The 22393-nt window shown below is 39.1% G+C and overlaps 1 protein-coding gene across 1 annotated transcript in view; it reads right to left on the bottom strand.

The window, feature by feature from the left end:
• Window positions 1–22393, bottom strand: part of LOC129622140 (neurexin-3-beta) — a 612931-nt gene that overhangs the window by 48344 nt on the left and 542194 nt on the right. Inside the window, exon 6 of the mRNA XM_055539030.1 lies at window positions 9899–9977. Within this exon, the coding sequence (XP_055395005.1) occupies window positions 9899–9977 (79 nt within the window). The remainder of the gene's footprint in view (window positions 1–9898; window positions 9978–22393) is intronic.

The following is a 22393-nucleotide window of genomic DNA, read 5'->3' as shown; positions in this document are numbered from 1 at the left end:
GTAAGGAGACAGCAGTTGTTACAAAGATTCATTTTCACACTCGTAGTATTAAACAAACCAAAGCATTCCAATTTAGGCGGCAAATTCCCTGGGTATTCACAGGTATAATCCAGTATCTGAATAATTACCTGGGTACTTTCTTCCACCTCTCTCTCAAGAAATTCAGACTCAGTTCTCAGAACTATATCTACTGTGTACGTCTTATTCTTTGGAAAGAGAAAAACAAAACACAAAGAACTTGGGTCTGAGTTAAAGTGTTGGCTCTCTAATGCTTCCATGAATTAAAAAATAAAGTAAAATATATATCATTTGACTAAGAGAGATCAAAAGATAATCTTACCTTGAAATATGCATGAGGTGGAACCAGTGAGTTTTTGGTTTTTTTTTTTTTTCCTTTCTCTTGGATGACTCGCCAAACACATTTATATTTTAGGTTAAAATACATAAATCAATTTTATAATCAAGTACTTTCATATTTCCGCAAATTCCTCACCGATTCAGGAACAGACACTGCCCCATGTAGCAAAAATGATAATGCTCCTCAGTCACATTTCCTGAAAAATTTTACTTTTGATCTGTTCCTGAAGAAAACGTTTAACTAGAAGATTGGTATTCTATGGGAAAATTCCTTGGAAATTTGCTCTTACACGAACTCCCTTTAACAGGAAGATTATTAAATCATGCCAAAGAAATCAACAAGGGTTTCTTATTGTTGTTCACGGGGTGGCTGTTTAGCTATTATCATTAGTAGTTTCCCATTGCAAGTTTTGCCTCCTTAGCCAGGTAAGAAGCGCAACTTATTACTTCCAGATGAAACCAGTTATCAGCCTTACAATTCCACTGAAAATTTGTTTAGCTTCTTTGTGAAGTTCCCTAAGGGCAAGGTTACAAGTAGAAACAATAGGGGAGTGAGAGATAAAGGGAGAGGATTTCAAACCACATATTACAAACAGAGAACAGAATCACAGAACGACACCAGGACAGTGGACTCCAAGACAAGATGGCAAGACAGATGTGCCAGACGAGACACACGCTTGACCGCTGTGCCAAGGAAAGCAAGCACAAGAACAGAACCAGACAGAGATGCTGCGAGAGCAGCTCTTGGAGCTGCTGCGTGACCCCATGGAAATCATAATAAAAATGAGGACCCATGAGATTGTAACTACAAAGGAAAGTTACCCCCACGACTCATACACTGGACTTGCTGGGTTAGCCTGGATGTGTCAATTGGATGAAACACAGGAGATGGCGTCATGACAGCCCATGCAGTGGTGATGGAGGCCATGGTTAGTTGGTTAGCTACAGAACTGTCACGGCATGCCACACAATGATCCTGGGCTTGTCCGGAAACAAAAGATACAACCAATAGTCTATATCCGCAATAAAATTCTTTTTATGCCATCTGAAATTTGTGGAGAGGGATGTTTTATTATTATTATCTTTTTCTGATTCACTTGTCCTTTTTTCAATAAAATGCATGGTCATAAAGGGGAGAGTAAAGGCAAGTGGCCTGTGCAGATATAAGGAAAAATAAAAAGGAGAAAGGAAGAACATTAAAATAAAAAATATATATATAGTAGAAAGAAGAGGAAAACACAGTGTTTCATTCTTTTATACACAACTTTCTTGGATTTCATTGGAGTTTGTTTTGTTTTGAGCATAAATACTGGAGGGAGACACTGAAGGGGGAGAAATTCGAGATTAGGATGGCAAGAAAAGATTTTGTTGCCTTTGTTGATTTGTATATCTATATAGCTCTCAGTATTGAAAGAATAATGACTCATAAAAGTATAGCAATGAGTTAAAAATAGCCATAATGACCAAAATACTAAATATGAATCAAAACAAAATAAATTGAACCACCAAAAATTCATGCGGCACAAGATGAGGTGAAACAACAGAAAATGTTCTTCAAATATATACAAAGAATATATCTATTTATATATATACACAGGGGTGTGCATATATGGATAGATATATCTGTATAATTTTTTCTCTCCACCCCTCCCAAAGATAATTGAATTATGGAATCATCATTATAATTATGATAAAGAAGAAAACAAAAACCTAAAAAAAATTAACATGCTTTTTTGCCAAGTTAAAACAGTATCATGCGTGTCTATGTTGGCGGATGTAAGAATGATGGTGTGAATTTCTGTGTAAACACATGGGTGATGGCAGGAGCTGTTGTTAATCTCTGTTTCCATTAGTCTAATACAACATACTGTGTCTACATATATAAGGAATGATAGGCTACATATTTAGCATACACGCATACATAAATATATATGTATATGTACACACAGTATGTGTACTGGGGCTTATGGGAGAAAAAATAGAGAACACAAAGAATCAAAGAAAACCCATTAAAAATCTCTCTTTTTTAAAACCCAATCCCTCTTTATTTAATCGTTTTCTCAGGGAGGGGGGACTTGCTTAATGATTGCATTAAGCTCACTCCTTATCAACTACTTGCATTGGCATTTGAAATCAGGAAGTTCTCTTGAGTCTGGCTTAAAATTCTTTCAACCTGCCCATCCTTTGCCTATTACCTAAGAAGCTCTAGGTAATACTGTATATGTTCAGCACTAATTTTTCAATCATAATGAGTCAGAAATTCTGTGCCCCCAACTTAAGGTATACAAGCAAGCTCTTTGGGGTTATATGGTGCTACGCAAGTTGACATGCTGTGTGATTTTTCTTGCTTGACCTTGGGTGGGTATGCTAAGTGTGGAATTAGAGACCTGTTTCCAGTACTGATAACATTCCAGGCATTTCCATTCATTGTCTACATTGTTTCTTTTCTTTTTACCCCTCCTTTCCTTTTATTCCTCTTAGTTTTGTATCTGACTTCCCTAATAGACTATGAACTCCTGGAAAGGGTCTCCTCTTTTGTTTTCCTGGTATCTACTCTCCTGTCTATACATGGTAGTCACTAAAGATTATCGCATAAATAAGTGATTTATTAAACTATCAAATGGAAAGTTACATGTTGATATTATTGATCTCTTTTCCTTTTCAGCATCACCAAAAAATCTTGGGTAATGGAGATAAACAGAATTTTGTTTTCATTTGAATGGTTTTTGTTATTAGATTTATTTGTTTTGGTTATAAAATCTATGATAATGATCAATCCACGAACACATTTTATGCACACCATTCCTGTACTATCAAGTGCCTAATTGCCAACTAGTAGATTTTTCTATACTTATATTTTTATTCTTGTTCTAATTTTCAAAGCATTTTACCATTTGGGATTTAAAGGCCACATATTGCTTAAAAATTAGATTGGGCTAGGATGGAGTTGCGGAGAAGGCAATGGCACCCCACTCCAGTACTCTTGCCTGGAAAATCCCATGGACAGAGGAGCTTGGTAGGCTGCAGTCCATGGGGTCGCGAAGAGTCGGACACGACTGAGCAACTTCACTTTCACTGAAGGAAAGGGCAGCCCACTCCAGTGTTCTTGCCTGGAGAATCCCAGGGAGGGGGCTGCCTGGTGGGCTGCCGTCTATGGGGTTGCAGAGTCGGACACGACTGAAGTGACTTAGCAGCAGCAGCAGCTGCAGGATGGAGTTGGGTTATAAAAAAGTAATACAACTTATCACTGAGTTAATGAATAAAGACAGAAACTATCCCATTAAATTAAGAACGCTATACACCCATGAATGTAATCTATTTAAAAACTGGCAGGACTTAGACTAGGTCTACATATGTGAATAGTTGCTTGCTTTATGTACATTGGACATGTACTATAGCTCAGATCTAATGCATGTCCAGTCAATAATGATTCCTTAATGAAATTTACATCTATTTATATTCCTCTTTCCAAAGCTAAAGCATTTCTCAGATTACTTCTATTTTACCTTTGTTCAAAATATTTTTAAGCAGACCCTAAAATTGAAGGTGAATTCTGGGCACTGTGATACTCAGACATTCCTACAGCATTTTAAAACTATAATTTTATTTATATTTATTTATCTTTGGCTGTGCTGAGTCTTCATCGCTGCACGGGCTTTTTCTCTACTTGGGTGAGTGGGGGTTTTTCTCTAGGTGTGGCGTGCAGGCTTCTCATTGTGGTGGCATCTCTTGTTTAGAAGCGTGGGCTCCAGGGCATGCGGGCTTCAGTAGCTGCAACACATGGGCTGAGGAGTTACAGTTCCCGGCCTCTAGAGCACAGTCTCAATAGCTGCGGTGCACAGGATGAGTTACTCTACAACATGTGGGATCTTCCTGGATAAGGGCTCGAATCCATGTCTCTCGCACTGGAAGGTGGATTCTTTACCACTCAGCCACCAGGGAAGCTCAATGGTATTTTATTTAGGCATTTACTATTCTACTAGGCACTGAATAGCAACATTTTCTATTTACCAATCATGAGTTTCCATATGGAAAAATCTAAAATTAAATAAAAATCAATTTCTTTGTAATAAAAATGTACAAGTTGATAACTCTTGGAGCTTGCTAGAGCCACTAACGACAAAATGCATTTCTGTAAACCCTGAAGATTACCAACATCCTAGTTAAGGTTGATATCAGCACATTTATTATTTTTCCTCTATGAATTCTGAAAAATAATGCTCTCTTTCTTCCTATCCTTTATTGGAAAACTATTACTGTCTTAACACTTCAGTTGCACTTTCCGCAAAGTCCCAGCAAATAAAAACTCTAAGGATTTGGTGAGCTTTTAACAATTCAGTTCCAGATTTTCATATTATAAATACTTTACTGAAGCACCTCAAACTGATAAAGACTAAGAACCCAGTTCCACCTGGAGAACATAAATATGGGTAAATTCTTGGTGTTTCACCAAATTTAAATTTCCCTATAATGAGTTGGATATTATAGTGTGACTAACAAAGAGGAACAAAGCAGCCATAACACCGAATGCAAATGTGAGGATTGTAGATTTGAGGAGTAAAAATACATCTGAGAATCACTCTGGGAATAGTAATTATTTTGTGATCTCAGATTACTGTCATTAGTTTAAACATGTCCCTCAATCCCACCATTATGGAAATTGTTTAGTACAGTCCTATTGATGAATGAATGTGTTTCATCTTCACTTCCTGTTACTGTCTGCCCTCTGGTGGAAGTGCTGGTCCCTTGAGATGTGATCAAAGGACATTTAAGATCAGTGGAGGCAAGAAACCTGGCTAATTGACAACTAGAAACATGTATCCCTGGATAATGGCTGGATGAATCAATATAGTTGTTAATTACTGCCATACCCACTGCTCAGGTGTAAAAGGCATTTCTTTTTATTTTTTTTTTCCTCTGCTCTATAAACCCTGCTCCCAGGATTTTTCCAATCTTAAGACCACAAAACACAAAATTCAGACAATTGGTAGTTTTTAATTATGCAAAAGCCAATCTGACAATACATTCATTTTGATGGTTTTTTATTTTTTTCCTAAAGATGGAGACACTAGGCATAGAAGTTGGGAGAGGGAGAGAGAAGGAATGAAAAGTGAATTCCATCACTTTGAATTTTAGAATCCATTCCCCTATTTTAGATCATAGAGGCAATCTTACTAAAGATCTTAATTTTTATTTGACTTCCACAATCACATGCTGTTGCTAAGTCGCTTCAGTCGTGTCCGACTCTGTGTGACCCCATGGACTGCAGCCCACCAGGCTCCCCCGTCCCTGGGATTCTCCAGGAAAGAACACTGGAGTGGGTTGCCATTTTTTTCTTCTCCAATGCATGAAAATGAAAAGCGAAAGTGAAGTCGCTCAGTCGTGTCCGACTCTTCGCGACCCCATGGACTGCAGCCTACCAGGCTCCTCCGTCCATGGGATTTTCCAGGCAAGAGTACTGGAGTGGGCTGCCATCGCCTTCTCTGTGAGAGAATCCTATTTCCTAGCTATTTGAATTCATAGTTATTTGAATCCTCTCCAGCTTGTTTATTTTGTTGTTGTTGCTGTTGTTGTTGATTACAAAGAGGTAATCAACAATGAAATATGCATTTACTGCACAATTTAATATCAATAGAAGTATAGTTGGGAGGAGAGGCATTTATATGCAAAGACACAAATCTGAACTATTAAATACTTCTTTTGTAGGGGACACAATTACTGTTTACACATTAGGAAAGATAAAATCCTGATCCTCAACTTTAGGTACTTAGATAGCTATTCAAATATTCTTCTGAATATTTTTATTACTACAGATGGACTCATTATGATTTTATAGTTCACAATTTCAATTCTGGGTTCTCAAAGCAAATGTTCAGAAAATGAAATTTTCCCTGCAACTCACTATAAAACGGTCTAATTCTCAGCAAAAGAAGGGATGTGGTAGAGAATTGTTTTTGCTAAAGAAATGTGGATTTTGTTAGGGTGATATTTACTTGTATGAAATCATATATTTTAAATAAGTCAACAGGTTTCATTTAGTTGTTTAAAGGGAGATGAAGTGAGAGATATGAAAAATCTCCAATTTTAATTTAAGGTTATGAAGTATTTTGAGAATCATATAAATTCAGTCAGCAAATAGTAATTGAGCTTTCACTCTGTGCCTTGCTCTCATGATTTAGCCTTTTTAAAAAACTTATTACGTACGTTCCAGCAAACATATACAGAGAAAATTTGAGATCTAATGGATTTATGAGGTTTCTAGACTCATCAGCCAAGCTAAAAAAATGTAAGTGGTCCCTAAACATGATATGACTAAGCTACACCAAACCAGGGTGATCCCTAAATGCCAAAGTGGGTTGTCAGTATAGAAGTCATTTGCTTACGTCTGGCTCAAAATCAGCAGACATAAAGTCCATTTTGATTTAAATAAAATTAAATATGAGAAATCATTTCATTTAATATTTGATGCCCAGATGAAAACAAAAGTTGTTGAATATAACATATACTAGACCGCCCAAATTTATGAAAAGCAAGAGCATCTAATGGACCTAAATTAATCAGGAAAGAACTTGCAGAAGTGAAATGCCTTATAACTGAGAGAGCCTAGAAAATTATAAATTTGCTAACACAGTGAGAGAAGATAAGGTAATTTCAAGTATGATACAAGATTAGCCAAAGTTAGTGTATTTACATTAACCATCAGGTCTAGAAGAGAATAAAATTTTAGAAACTGAGGTAGTGAATTAGAAGGTTCAAAACTAGAATTTTAATCGCAGTATTCGCATAGAATCTCAGGGCTAGCAATTTACTTCAAAGTTATGTAAAAGTCAGCATTATCTACTGTTGCATGGGCAACAGAAGACTTCTCTTCAGGCAGTGCAAAATCTAGCCATGGAAACAACTGGTTTGAATGCTTCTGATTTTTAATCTTCATTATTTCTGGAAAATCTGAAGGCTATAGAGAGATTTCTCATACAATGCAAAAAAGAACTTGATAGCTCTATGCATGTAATCTTCATCAGTATTAATCAGGCCCCCAAGGCAAAGCCTCTGCATCAACAGGAGTATCTATCTCCTTCTTGCATTAAATATGCCTCTGACTTTTCCCCTGTGCATCTGAATCCATTACCAGGAATACTTTCTGGAGTTAAATTTAGAAAGAAGAAACATTCATTCTTCAACTGTGATCAGTTAAATAATCCTGGGCAAAGGATATTAATACCAGTCTCTTAGCTGGTATGTTAACTCCTTTGGGATGGGCTCTCTGTTACCTGCTTTATTTATATATTCCCTCCCATTCTCCCTTGCAGAACACAACAGATTGTTTTAAAAATTGTTTTTATTCTGCTACCTGCCCCGTGTAATTATATCACTCAAGAAATGCTGGTATTGAATTTCTGTCCTCTGTTTTTGAATCAGATGAAACACCTGCATAGCCACTAAAAAAGAAAACGGACTTAGTCTGGGGCTTTTCAGGTTTTGGCCTGTTTATGTTCGATACCAAATGGTAACCAAATTATACTCACAACCTGGGGAGCTGCAGATCTCATGAATCAGAGATCTAGAAAAGCCCTCTGTCTTCTGATGGATGTTGCTATGGAGATGTCTGTTGTGTGTATGTATGTGGGGGTGTGGAGGTAGTAGGGAAGACAGGCATGATGATTCAGAATGATCAAGTCTAGATTTTATAATCTAAAGATCTGTTAAACATTGGTGCATATATATAGATATCACTGCTATGAAAGCAAGAAAACCAGATAAAGGGTAAATAGGGAATCCAAATTAAAGTCTAAGTATCTTAAATTATTGGCCCCAATCAATTAATTTAACATACGTCTTGGAGATCATGCCATATCCATAGCTAAATTCTTAATATCTTACACATACCTGGCATACACCAAGGACCCTCAAAAAATATTTGTTGAACTGAATTCTGCGGGAGAGGTAGTTTAGATAGTAAAGCTCTATATTATATTTTCCAACAGCTCATTTGTGAAAACCCTTAGAACAGGAAGGATTCAAATCTGGAGATGTACTGTATCCTGCCTGAGGGCTCAGCAATATTTATTAAATGAATGAATGAAAATCTGTTCTGGTATGGATTGGAAGAATCCTCCCTTTATAGTTAAAACTTCATTTAATACCATATTATGACTCAAAGTCTGAAACAAAATCTGACTAACCAGGTTACACTTACTTTCCTTCCACAAAACTGAGCTTCCAAAGAAACGGAACACACTCCAGAAAGAAAAGGCCCTACATATCACTGCTTTGTCCCTATGCTAAGAACAGAACACCCAGAGAACTTCCTGGATCCAAAGCCACTTGCAAGACACCAAGCAGTCAGTCTTCTACAAATTCTGTAAATCATTTTAGGATAACAAATGAAAGATTTTACTTTTGTTATACTAATATTTTTTCATGAATCTTAAATTTCTCTAGAATTAACAAGCAACCAAAAAAAATGTTTAATGGCTCTCCTTTTCTTTTAAAGAAAAGGAAAATAAAAATAAAGTAACCCGAACAATCAACTAGAAAATTCTATTTATTTCTCTTAGCCTTTGAAGAAATAAGATCCTAACCCAACTCCAGCTTTGAAATGCTATTAAACATACACAGAAATTCGATGATATCTGTTCTCTATTATATATATAAATGTAAATTTTTAACTTATAGCAAGTCTCAAAACAGACGACTTGGGAAAGTTGATAGGAAATAATTAGGGACTGCAGTTGCCTACTGGACATTATATCATATATAGCTCACTATAAAGAAAGACCATAAAACATTGAAATGTATCTGGGTGCAAATGGGGAACACACTGAAGCTGCTGATTGCCAAAGTCCTCTCAACTTCAGCACAGTAGATACATTTTGAAGCATCACAGCCATTAACATGGCATGGTTCTGTACTAATTTTGTATTTACTATGCTATACTGCTGCACAAATTCTCTAAACACACAATGAACAAAATTAGTATAAATATAATACCATGTTAACTGCTGTTGAAATCCCATGGAAAAAAAAAATTTTTTTTTTTGGTTGGTTGGTTTTGGTTTTGTTTTGTTTGCCGCTTAAGAGTCAGAACAGTTCATGAGGATTAAATGACTTTTGTGGCTCCACTTTGGCTTTATGTTTTTGCTTTTTTGTTGTTTTTGATGTCAATCCAATATAGAAGTCTTCATGCCCTCACCCCCTGTCAACTTCATAGCTGCCACTGGCTGCTACACATTTTCTGTTTCTTCTGGTGGTTAATCTGGGTGTCTAACTGCTCACTGTTATGTTCTATTGAGTTTTCTTTAGCTAGTCAAGGAACTGACTTTCAATTTCCCTGGGGTCTTATGGCTCCTTCCATGGGATTTGATGCTTTCGACTATACAGTGATATTTATATATGTATTTGCATACATATATAGATATAGGAAATACACACACTAACACACTATAATATATATAAAACACATGTATATTCACATATATGTATGTATTGTTTTTTGCAAATGAAAAAATAAAGCAAGCAAAACAAGACTGACCTAACCTACCTGTACTCGGCTCGCATTCAACGAAGTCTTCGTCATCGCTTGAACATTCAGCAGATGAAACAAGGTCATCTGATGTTGGCTGTGCGTGTCAAAGAAAAAATAATGAGATGGGGGCAGAGAGAGAGAGATAAGGAAACCAATGAACAAAAGCACCAAAGACTTATCATTGTGTCCTGCCTCCATCATCATTACTGTCTCTCTTCTCTAAACAGGGCATGTTGTAGGGTAGAGAATTTTAACTCCTGTGTAGCTGTGGATGGCTCTGGGTCCAGACACTCTGGGTGGGTCTCATGGGAAGCTGAGTAACCCAAGGTGGTTCCAGGAGGCTCAAGCCTATCCCATCCCTGTAGATCACATTTGCAGCCTGACTCTATCCTGACTTTAATTTCAATTTTGAGAATCAGAAGGGCAGGATAAGGGCTATTGCAGATGGTGGCAAGAGAGCAAGCCAGCACAGAAACGCTTGGCAGCGTGGAGAGAGTTTCAGTGCATATGGTGTGCAGTCTCAAGTGTATGATTTGCTGGTCGCCAATCTATAGGCTGGCGTAATTAATGAATGCCGCGGAAGGCAGTCTGTTCGGGGATAGCATAATGACTTCTCTCGCCATCAGCGATTTCTTCATGTAATTGCTGCAATTAGCTGAATTAGTAATGTGGACCAGCAGACAAGACAGCCTCTGGACACAGGTAAGGCTGTATCTGAAGAGAGCACAAAATTTCTGATTGTAACAGTGGTAACTCAATTTGAGACAATTTTTTTTTTTTTTTTCTGTTGAATCCTGAAGAAATTACCCAAAGACAGGGAATCTGCTGCTGCAAGCAATATAAAGGACTGTGGGCATGGTGAGTGAGAAGGGCCCTTGCTAGACAGTAAATAAGAAGACTACTTTCTGTACCTGGTATATACTACATGCACGATAAATATTCTTTAAATCAACCCATCAATCATTAATCTACAGCTCTTGTCTAAAAACCAAACTTTTGTCCTACTCTGTGCATGAGTATTCAAAATACAGCAGTTGTTCAACGAATGCTCATTGTTTTCTACTTCCTGATGTTCATAGTATTAACTGACTTGCTAGTCTTATTATTCCCAAGGCACTGAAGTCTCAATCCATATTCAAGAAGAAAAGCAATTACCACTCAGATGCTCTGCTAGACACATATACAGGCTTACTAGTTATAGTTATTACTAATTAGTGAGACACAATTCTCACACTGATCCTTCGGGACAGGGATGATTATTATACTTTTAAAGAGAACTGAAGTTCAGAGAGGTTAAGTGAGTTGCTAAAAGACTCACAGCTGGTAAAACACACAGTGAAAATCTGAACACGTGCATCTTATTTAAAAGTGGCATTTGTAGCTCCTGTAGGCTTCTTGCGTCCCCTTCTTACAGGATGCTATGGACCGAACTATGTCCTCTCCCAAATTCGTATATTGAAGTTCTAACCTCCTTGTACCTCAGAATGTGACTGGTATTTGGAGATGGAGTCTTTAAAGAGGTAATGAAGTTAAAAGGAGGTCATTTGGGTAAGTAAATCCAACATGACTGCTCTCCTTACAAAAAGAAGCAATTGTCTCACACACACACACACACACACACACACAGGGGAGACCACGGGAAGGCACAGGGGAAAGACAGCCATCTATAAGCCAGGAGAGAGGCCTCAGGAGAAACTGGACCACTGACAGCTTGACTTCAGAATGCCAGCTTCTAGAGCTGTGAGAAAATAAATCCCTCTTGTTTAAGCCACTCTGTCTGTGGTCCTTTGTTATGGCAGCCCTAGAAAATGAATACGCATGGCAACACATATGCTTAGTGTTTCCAGACAATGTCCTTCTTGAAATAGACATAAGAGGCATAGAATCGCTGAACACAGCAAAGCACAGTAGAAAAACCACATTAGGTAATTGATTTCGCTTAATTGACAGCGGCAGAGAGGTGCCTTAAACCACATTCTTGATCTTTATTCTACACTTGTCAAGGAGATACTTCAACCCCTGCTCTCCTCCTTAAAGTTAATAGAAATCTATTTTTCAAACATTCTATTTTTATTTTCAATTTTTTAAATTTTCAATTTTCAAGACACTAGTGACATGTACATTTCACTTCCAGCAACTGATGCTGGCATTGTATCCTGGAGTATCACTATTTGTGTTAGAGAGATCATAAGCTCGCTCTTCTGGAGTTTCTGGCTGTGATAGGGCCAGTACATGTCCATTTCCCATCATTTAGGGAAGGGAGGTGGTAAGAGAATAAATATTAGCTGTGCAGATGTAAAGATAAATACAGGGGAAAGGCCACATTTCTCCCAGCAATCCTGATTCCAGCTTGTGATTCATCCAGCCTGGCATTTTGCATGATGTACCCTGAATATAAGTCAAAGAAGCAGGGTGACAATATACCATCTTGACGGGCCCATTTACCAGTTTTGAACCAGATTGCCAGGAGGAATATCAACAACCTCAGACATGCAGATGATACCATTCTAATGGCAGAAAGCAAAGAGGAACTAAAGAGACTCTTGATAAGAATGAAAGTGAAATAGCTGGTTCAAAATTCAACATTCAAAAAAAGAAGAACATGGCATCCAGTCCCATCACTTCATGGCAAATAGAAGGGGAAAAAGTGGAAACAGTGACAGATTTTATTTTCTCGGGCTCCAAATTCACTGTGGACAGTAACTGCAGTCGTGAACTTGAAAGACAGTTGCTCCTTGGAAGCAAAGCTATGACAAACCCAGACAGTGTATTAAAAAGCAGAAACATCACTTTGCTGGCAAAGTACAGTCACAGCTATGGTTTTTCCAGTAGTCACGTATGGAGGTGAACTGGACCATAAAGAAGGTTGAGCTCCAGAGAACTGATGCTTTTGAACTGTGATGTTGGAGGAGACTCTTGAGAGCCCCTGGGGCTACAAGGAGATCAAACCAGTCAGTGCTAAAGGAAATCAACTCTGAATATTCATTGGAAGGACTGATGCTAAAGCTGAAGCTCCAGTACTTTGGCCATCTGATGTGAAGAGCCAACTTATTGGAAAAAGACCCTGATGCTGGGAAAGATTAAAGGCAAAAGGAGAAGGGGATGACAGAGGATGAGATGGTTAGATAGCAAGCACAGACTCAATGGACATGCATCTGAGCAAACTCTGGGAGACAGTGAAGGACAGGGAAGCCTGACGTGCTGCCGTCCATGGGGCCACAGAGTCAAACATGGCTGAGCGACTAAACAACAATGCTAACACAATCATTGATAGTTCTAAGGCATGCGTTTTCTATGGGGATGACACCACTCAGCAATAATTGTTGTGGGCAAAAGGGGGAAGATCTTAAATATGGAAATGGCTTGTGACCTGCCAAGGGCCACAGTTCTTAAACAAATATACTGTATACATGATAGGAACAGGCAATGGCACCCCACTCCAGTACTCTTGCCTGGAAAATCCCATGGATGGAGGAGCCTGGTAGGCTGCAGTCCATGGGGTCGCTAAGAGTCGGACACGACTGAGCAACTTCACTTTCACTTTCATGCATTGGAGAAGGAAATGGCAACCCACTCCAGTGTTCTTGCCTGGAGAACCCCAGGGATGGGGGAGCCTGGTGGGCTGCCGTCTATGGGGTTGCACAGAGTCGGACACAACTGAAGCGACTTAGCAGCAGAAGCAGCAGCAGTATACCTGATATTAAGATTTTATGGAAAAGAGCACTTGAGGGGGAATGGCCTAAAAATCTCCTTAAGGTTGATAACACATTTCTAACATGTAATCAATTGGAAATTAATTGTTGGTGACTTGATTATAAGAACCTTACAGAATGGCCCATATAGGCCTTAACTAGCTTTGGTCACTGGAAATGAATGAAAACTGCTGAGTTAATGAAAATCTAGCAAGTTCACCTTAAGAAATGAAGGCCAGGTAATAAAGTTTAAAAAGGCCACTGAGCAAATATATGAAAAGAATGCAAAACTTCAAGAGAAACCAAAAAGGTGTTAACATATTAGGGGAATCTTGAACATTGTAAAAACTAAGTGAATTTTTATCAGCCAAAAAAACAATGCAAAGTTGTTTTTTTGTTTTTGTTTGGTTTTTAAGATAAGTACTAGGCTCTACAGTTGAAGACAATTTCTTCACTTTGCTCTTAGCTTCCTCTTAAATATGGAAATGGCTTGTGATCTGCCAAGGGCCCACAGCACTTAAACAGGCCCACAGCCTCCTCTAATACTACAAAAATTCTCCCCGCTGTGGTTTAAGTGACACTGTCCCCAGTCCCTATTCCCCTTCTCCATCACTACCTCCATTTCTGTGCCCACAATGGGCCCCTAACCCCCAGGGCAGGCCCCACACCTATACTCACCCATATCTTCACTCCTCTTCTTTCAGTGAAGTGAACTGGCCATGCCCCTCTTCCCAGAGATTTTTTTTTTTTTTTTAATATGTGTATGGATGAGAACAATGTTCCTCCCAGAAAACAGAAGCACATTTTGCCAGAACCTCCTATGCATGGTGACTAAGAACCGGAGACGACAGGCTGTGAAGAGTGGGCCTGCCTCTAGACAGTATAGTTGGCAAATCCCAGCTCCTAAACATACAGTGTGTGAGCTGGGAGAGCCAGTTACTTCCCCTCTTCAGACCTCAATTACTTTCATCTCTAAACTGGGATGAATACAGCCTTTTGTCATCACCTGGGCATGTGATGTAAAAGTAATGTTAAAAGTGAGACTCTGTTTCTGGCATATGGTACATGCTCAATAAACATTAAAACTAGCTAACTCAATCAACCAGTCAATCAACAGGAACATGGAAACTGGTCGCTACTCCTAATTTGCATAGATTCGCTATCTGCCTTTGCATTCTGTCTTTACTGATTTATCCCCCATTAGAACTGCTCTTCCTTGTTGATAATTCCTGACCTCCACTAGTGATACAAACACCATTTCTGGTTAGATCAGCCATGAAGAGTGATCAAGAAAAATATACTGAAGAGCATGCCAAGAGAGCTTAAAAGTTTACTGGAAGATGAAATCAGTTTCCAAGGGCTGTAGGTCCAGACATTCTGCAAGGGTCTCACATGAATTCAACCCTTTCCTTTCTGTCTCTCAAACTTCACCATCACCATTTATGGCCACAGCCACTGAAATCCCCAAAGCAATTACAAATATCTCAACCCCCTCCTTGCCCATTGTGGAAAACAATGTTTATCTGGAGAACCTGGCATTGGATACAGCCATGCCTGCCACAGAACACCATGCCCCTCTGCCAGGGGCAGCAAGCTTTGATTTGCAAAAGGCAGGATTAAGATCACTATATTTAGGGATTAAAAAAAAAACCAAAAAAACTACTTCTGTGTCTGCTACCTGAAAACAACAGCAAAAATGACAAACCAAGGCTTTTGGATATACACTCAGGATCACATCCTAAAGTAATGTCTATTTGATTCAAAATTACTCTCAGAAAACCCAAGGCTTTTAGGAGCTTTTTAATATTTCTTGTCTGTGCCTTTCCCCAGTTATAAGCGAATGCAGGGTCTGACTCTTACCCTTGGAAGAAAAGGCACATTTCTTAACTATTGGTTCCCATGGGTGGTGGAGTACGTTTGACTATGGCAATATTACACAGACTCTGGATACACCTATCACAGGCATTTAGAATGGAACTATGGGCTTTTTTCCTTAAATAAAATGCAGTAGCCCTAGGCTGTGTGTATGTGTGTATGTGTGTGTGTGTGTGAGAGAGAGAGAGAGAGAAAGAGAGAGAGAGAGAGAGAAAGAGAGAGAGTGTGTGTTGGTGAGTGTATCTGTTTTCTTACAATCATAGTCATTTTTCATTAATATTCATAATTCCTTAGAAAGAAGAGCAGTTAGTACTCTTGAGAGGAAAAAGATATTTGAACTCTCTAAAATCAGGCCTATTAATTTACTACTTAAACACTTGCTATATTCAGGCTTTGTGCTAAGCAGTTAACACATATTAATTTTCAGTACTCATAATAACCAAGGGTAGAGATATTTTAAAGACATCTGCTATTTCTAACTGCCCACCATCCACACTTCTCAAATAGCAGTGTTGCCTTAGGAACTTTCTCTATTTGTGTCCTTGTGTGAGAAATGTTCATCAGGGTGCCTTGCGTGTCATCTTAACATTTTTTCTCCTCACAATGATTGTCTAAAACTCTCATAATTCCCAATGGCTAATCACTGTAGATGGTGACTGCAGCCATGAAATTAAAAGATGCTTACTCCTTGGAAGGAAAGTTATGACCAACCTAGATAGCATATTGAAAAGCAGAGACATTACTTTGCCAACAAAGGTCCGTCTAGTCAAGGCTATGGTTTTTCCTGTGGTCATGTATGGATGTGAGAGTTGGACTGTGAAGAAGGCTGAGCGCCGAAGAATTGATGCTTTTGAACTGTGGTGTTGGAGAAGACTCTTGAGAGTCCTTTGGACTGCAAGGAGATCCAACCAGTCCATTGTGAAGGAGATCAGCCCTGGGATTTCTTTGGAAGGAATGATACTGAAGCTGAAACTCCAGTACTTTGGCCACCTCATGCAAAGAGTTGACTCATTGGAAAAGACTCTGATGCTGGGAGGGATTGGGGGCAGGAGGAGAAGGGGACGACAGAGGATGAGATGGCTGGATGGCATCACTGACTCGATGGACATGAGTCTGAGTGAACTCCGGGAGTTGCTGATGGACAGGGAGGCCTGACGTGCTGCGATTCATGGGGTCACAAAGAGTCATACACAACTGACCAACTGAACTGAACTGAACTGAAGCTTAAAGTGTTTACATACTGGGGTTCCTATATGTCAAATATCAACATTATCTGTAAGTCAGATGTTTCCTTATCTGACTTACTTCAAGGAAGACTAGAAGATCCATAAGCAGTCCCTGGTCAGTTTTTCAGTGGCTGAGTGATTAGATCCACCTTCAGCGATATGTAACTATATCATCAAGGTGCTTTTTCATTCATTTACTCATTCCTTCATTAATACCTGATTAATATATTTTATTGCTATATTATATATAATACATTAATACAGTATATATTAGTATCATTTTATTAATATACCATTTATTAATATTCATGCCATTTAATAAATATCTATTGACCACCTATGTGTCAAGCTTTGTAGCAGGAGGGATAAAGTGATAGACAAAGCAGTTCTTTTGCCCTGGGAATTCTCAGTCTCTGAAGAGCCTGTCTGGTAAACGGGCAAGCCTGACAGAGCAAACTGGACGCTTTGACAAGAGGCAGCAGCAGGTACTAAGGGAGCAAATCGCAGGGGAAGAGAGAGAGCTCCTAGGCCAAGGAGGATGTGGAAATGAGCCCTCGGGGACAGGCAGCAGCGAAGCAGGGGAAAGCTGAGAGCTTTGAGGAGGAGAAGGGCATCCTAGGTGAAATCGACAGTCTTTGCAAAGGCTCAGCGACATGAAAAAGCACAGTTTATTTGTATACCTGTGAGTAGTGCAGGACGACTAGAGTGAAGAGGCGTCCCAGGATGACAGGATGACAGCTCCCTGAGTTATCGCGCTGTTCTTGCAAACTTGGATAATAAGCGTGAATTTAATATCCTGCCCTCCCAGACGCCTCTCCTTCTTCCCTTCCCCACACCTCACCGGTGTCATCCGTCACATTTCCTTAGGAAGCGGATACACGTGGTTTCAGAACACAGGCCTGAGTCTGACTGCACCATCCCCACCCCAGCCACTATGCAGATGAAAGACCTTTACTCACCCTCTCAAGGGGAGGAAAATATACTTCTGTCTCAATATATTAGCCAAGTCCTATATTAAAAATAATAATTCACACTACCCAGTTTTAAAATATGTATTTCATATTTTTAATCCACATGTTGAAAGTACTTGGTTTTGTATTAGGACTCATAAAACTAAAGATAGGTATTATAATAACTTTCAATAAAATATCTCTCTGGCAGGAGCCCTCTTTATTCCTTTCCTAAAAGATTTTTTATTGCATTTATATTCTTTTTTTTACCCCCTACCAATGTTTATTGAAATTACCTTAGAATAAACTGGGACAGAAGAAAGCTCAAAACTCTGTCCACCCAAGTAAATTTATAGGTATATTTACTTTCAATTCCCTCAGTTTCACAAGCCTGGCTTCTCATTTTCCACCAATGAGTTATTGTTTCTATAATCACCTGTTTCTAATTATTTACTCTGAAAGGCCCTACCTCATCTCAGTATAGGGATGGTTCCACACCATTCTTCATTGTTATTCATTATTTGGCACTGAGAAAAATATCTGCTGCCATGGTCTAAACAGTTTAAGAGAGTTTCACTCTTCTCCCTCCTTAGTGCCCAGGTACCTATGTGTGATTTCAAAATTCCAGCCTTTAGCCCTTTATCTTTTACTAAGAATAAGCTAATCATTTTGGCGGGGGGCGGGGGGGGGGGTGGAGATAATAATTTTCTTCAACCCAGCTCCTTGGAAGCACGGTTATTTGACCGAGATTAAATGCAAGATAAAATAAGTCCTGCCACAGAACAGCTTTATGAAATTATAAATAACGCACTCAAGAATGATGATTGCTTTTCTTCCAGTGAAAAAGGAAAAGAGAAAGGCCCATAAATATTCTGAAGTTCCACAGAAAACAGCCATACATCTCTGCAGCTGCTTCATGCTAAAAAGAATTAAATTCCTTCCCATGCTTGGTGTTTTAGTTTTCTTGTCTCCATACTTCCACTCTGAGATGGAGCTGGAGTTCAGTATCTCATATGACAGAAGGTCTCACTCTATTTAAAAAAAAAAAGAATGTCTGGGATACTTTTAATTAAATAAGAACTCTAGATCAATCAGTAATCTTTAATGATATTTGAAAAGTTTGACCACCTCAATTTAAATGTATTTACTAAGCTATTCTTCATCAAACCATTGCCACTGCATAGTTCAACCTCTGAGCAATGCTAGTAGATACCCCTCCCCATTACACACACAAACTACTGGATGAGTTTTAGACTGCACCAAAGGTAAAACCCTGGAAGTTGGGCAAATTTGTTAGAAGTGATTATCTCATCCCTCTCTTCTTCACCATCAACCCCACCACTTCCTTCAGTTCAAACCCAATCCTAAAATAGTCCTTAAAGTATGGTAAGATTGTATGGGCATGATTATCTCTACCTCACTTTATTTTTTAAAGAGTTTTTTGATGTGGACCATTTTTGAAGTCTTTGTTGAATAGGTTGCAATATTGCTTCTGTTTAATGTTTTGGTTTTTTGGCCAGGAGGCATGTGGGATCTTATTTCCCTGAACAGGGATCTAACACCCACCCTCTGCATTGGAAGGCAAAGTCTCAACCACTGGGCCACCAGAGAAGTCCTTATATCCTCACTTTATTCTTAACATCCTCTTTATAGTCATCTTCAAAAGAAGCAACCAATACCATTATGAGAAAATGAAATAAATCATTTGAACTTGTCATACTCAAGTGTAAAAGACAGGGGTATGTCATGAGGCAGGTTCAGAAAAATGAAAACAAAAGGTCAAAGCTCAGCCTGGAGAGGACACTTTCTGAATGACCCTTGAGCCCCACCTCTGTGTAGGTATCTTTATTGGAACCACACTGAGTTTTATTTTATTTTTTTCAAACTTTAAATTTTTTATTTTGTCTTGGGATATAGCTGCTTAACAGTGTTGTGGCAGTTTCAGGTGAACAGCAAAGGGACTCAGGGATACACACACAGGTATCCACTGTCCCCCAAACCTCCCTACCATCCAGGCTGGCGCATAACCTTGAGCAGAGTTCTCTGTGCTATACAACAGGTCCTTGTTGGTTATCCATTTTACATATAACAGGGGACAACACTGAACTTTTAAAAAGTTTTCTGGAGTTCATGTCCTTGTGGTTTTTCAAGATATTACTTTCTTCTATCTGGAGATAACCCCTTGCCAAGTAAGATATGACTACACACATATTTTACTTGGCTCATATTTCCTTAGAATGAGAAGGTTTTAAGAGAATTGACCTGGGCTACAGACATTGCATTCAGCATGACCAAATTAGTTAATTAAAACTAAGCTCTGTCAGAAAACTGAATATAAAAAATAAAAGCAAGCAACAAACCAACAAAACCCTCATTTTTCTGGATATATGATTTTATAGATGTATGTAATTACTCATTCAATCAGTCTTCCCTCAACAAACATTGACAATAGCCTAACATGCTTCAGTCACTGTGCTGAGGGGCTAGGCTGAGCCAGTCTCTGTCCTCGTGGAGTTTACAGACTGCCAGGACTGGAGCTAGGCCCAATGAGAACGCACTGAGTGATGCTAAACCATCAACTGTAATACAAAACTTGAAATGAATATGAAGCTCATCAATGGCATTTACTACAAAACATTTATTATTCGTTATCATTAAAAATGGTAGACTGTATAGGAATCCAAGCCAAGGTATCACCAGCTTCCCTTTAAACTCTGCCCACTGTCAATAGCCTCCACATAGTTCCTTCCACCCCTGCCCCCCTACTCCACACATATATTGGAGCAGAATAAAGAATGACATGATTTATAATAAATTGTTCTAATGAATTAACCTTTAAGGAAATCCCTTTGTAGACTCAAGATTTAATTAACAGTATAAAAAAACCAAGCTAAGCTCAGCCAAACTTTGTGCCAAAGATTGGAGTCCTTTATTTCTATCCTTGAAGTCCTGTAGGATTATGTAAATAAATATGATGCAATATCTTTTTTTTTTCTTTTTCTTTCCAGTTTTAAGATTTTTCTTCCATCTGCTCAAAAAAAAGGGAGGATCAAGAGAGAGGAGAGGGAGGAGGGAGAAGAGAGTGGGTAAAGGGGGATTAATCTATCTGTTGTTCAAGGCAGCCTGACAGAGGGAAGAGGAGTATTGAACCACAGAAGATTAACCAAACTTCAATGTACCTTCCCCAAAGCAGGAGGAATGTAATGCTACGTGGTGTTCCACTGATAAGCAAATCCCTCTAAATCCTTTCAATTTATTTCTTGGCCCGGAGAAATTACATATTATTTAGAAGGCAGGGGAGAAAAAAAAAAAAAAAAACTCCAAAAAAAACCCACAGCTACCCAACCAGACACATCTTCAGGAATCTAGATCAAGAGCCTATTGATTATGTACACACAAAGGTCTGGCTTTAATGGATGCTTTCCTTATTGGTGCAGCCCTCTCCAGGACTGCTAATCAGAAAGGCTTGGCTGCGTTCCTCTGTAAACTCTTCCGGCTTTCACCACAAACCTTGTTTGGAGCATGGAGGGTCTAACCATGACAAAGGAATGCCAACAACTGGAGCTCAAGCTCCAAAGACCTAGGGCTTCCCTGGTGGCTCAGATGGTAAAGAATCCGCCTGCAATGCAGGAGACCTGGGTTCGATCCTTGGGTTGGGAAGATCCCCTGGAGAAGAGAATGGCTACCCACGCCAGTATTCTTGCCTGGAGAATTCCATGGACAGAAGAGCCTGAGGGGCTCCAGTCCATGAGGTTGCAAAGAGTCAGACATGACTGAGAGACTTTGACTTTCCAGTGACCCAACCTATGTTTCCTGCTTGCTCACCTTCTTGTTCCCTTGTCTTTCTCTCTCTCTCTTTTTTTTTTTTTTTTGAGTTGGAGATTAATTTCTAAGCTGAGGTCTTTATCCTAATGATAATACCAAAATCAAGCATTTGTTTTTAAAGGGTGAGGGACCAAGGCCAAATATTAACATGACCCACAGTGACATAGGCATCAGTCAATGGATGTTGAAATTATGAATAGTCTGGATTCTGCAGAGCATCACTGTGTTTTGATGGTATGAGTCATTTATCCATGTTTATTCTTTCTTGCTCCACAGTTCAGGAAGAAGGAATGGGTTTGGGGGAGAAAAACGAGGAAAAGTAAAGTCATATTTCTTTCTGAACTCATCTTACTCCTGGCCCTCTTTTTCATTGCTTAACCTTATCACTGAACACAGGAGACATGGCCCTTCCTTGCAGGTTGAGAGCACAGCTTAGAAGACTTCATAAGCCCTAACATTAGAGGATAGCAAGGAGTCACAGAACAAAGTCATTCCTCGATTTCGGTCAGCAAGTCTGAAAAAAGACATAACGTAGCCATTCAGTCCAGGGCAAGTAGCAGTGGCTTTCTGTTTTCGGTCTTACGATGAAGTAGGCATGCCCGCTGAGCAGAAGGGAAAGGAACGAGGCAACAGCCAAATGCTGGAGACCAAACATAACCTTGCCTTTATTTTGTCAGTGGTAGGCCACTTACACCAAAGAGTGTGCAACACACGTGAATATCCAACAGGTCTGGGGGGTGGAGGAGACTTGAAGATCATTATCTTGCAAAACTAAGCATGTTTGAAGCCCATGCCTAGTGAACAAGAAAGTAAGAAATGCAAGCTCAAGACAACGTAGAATGAACAAGAAGGAAGAGGTATTAGTACAATCCAGAAATTAGTATGTGGCACAGAAAACTTACCCCAAACTGTCAAATACAATGGATTGAATGTAAGATACAA

This window comes from Bubalus kerabau, chromosome 10 (assembly GCF_029407905.1).
Source record: "Bubalus kerabau isolate K-KA32 ecotype Philippines breed swamp buffalo chromosome 10, PCC_UOA_SB_1v2, whole genome shotgun sequence".
NCBI classification, from domain to species: Eukaryota; Metazoa; Chordata; class Mammalia; order Artiodactyla; family Bovidae; genus Bubalus; species Bubalus kerabau.
Note: the sequence above shows the minus strand (reverse complement) of the source record. Positions and strands in the feature narration are given on the sequence as shown.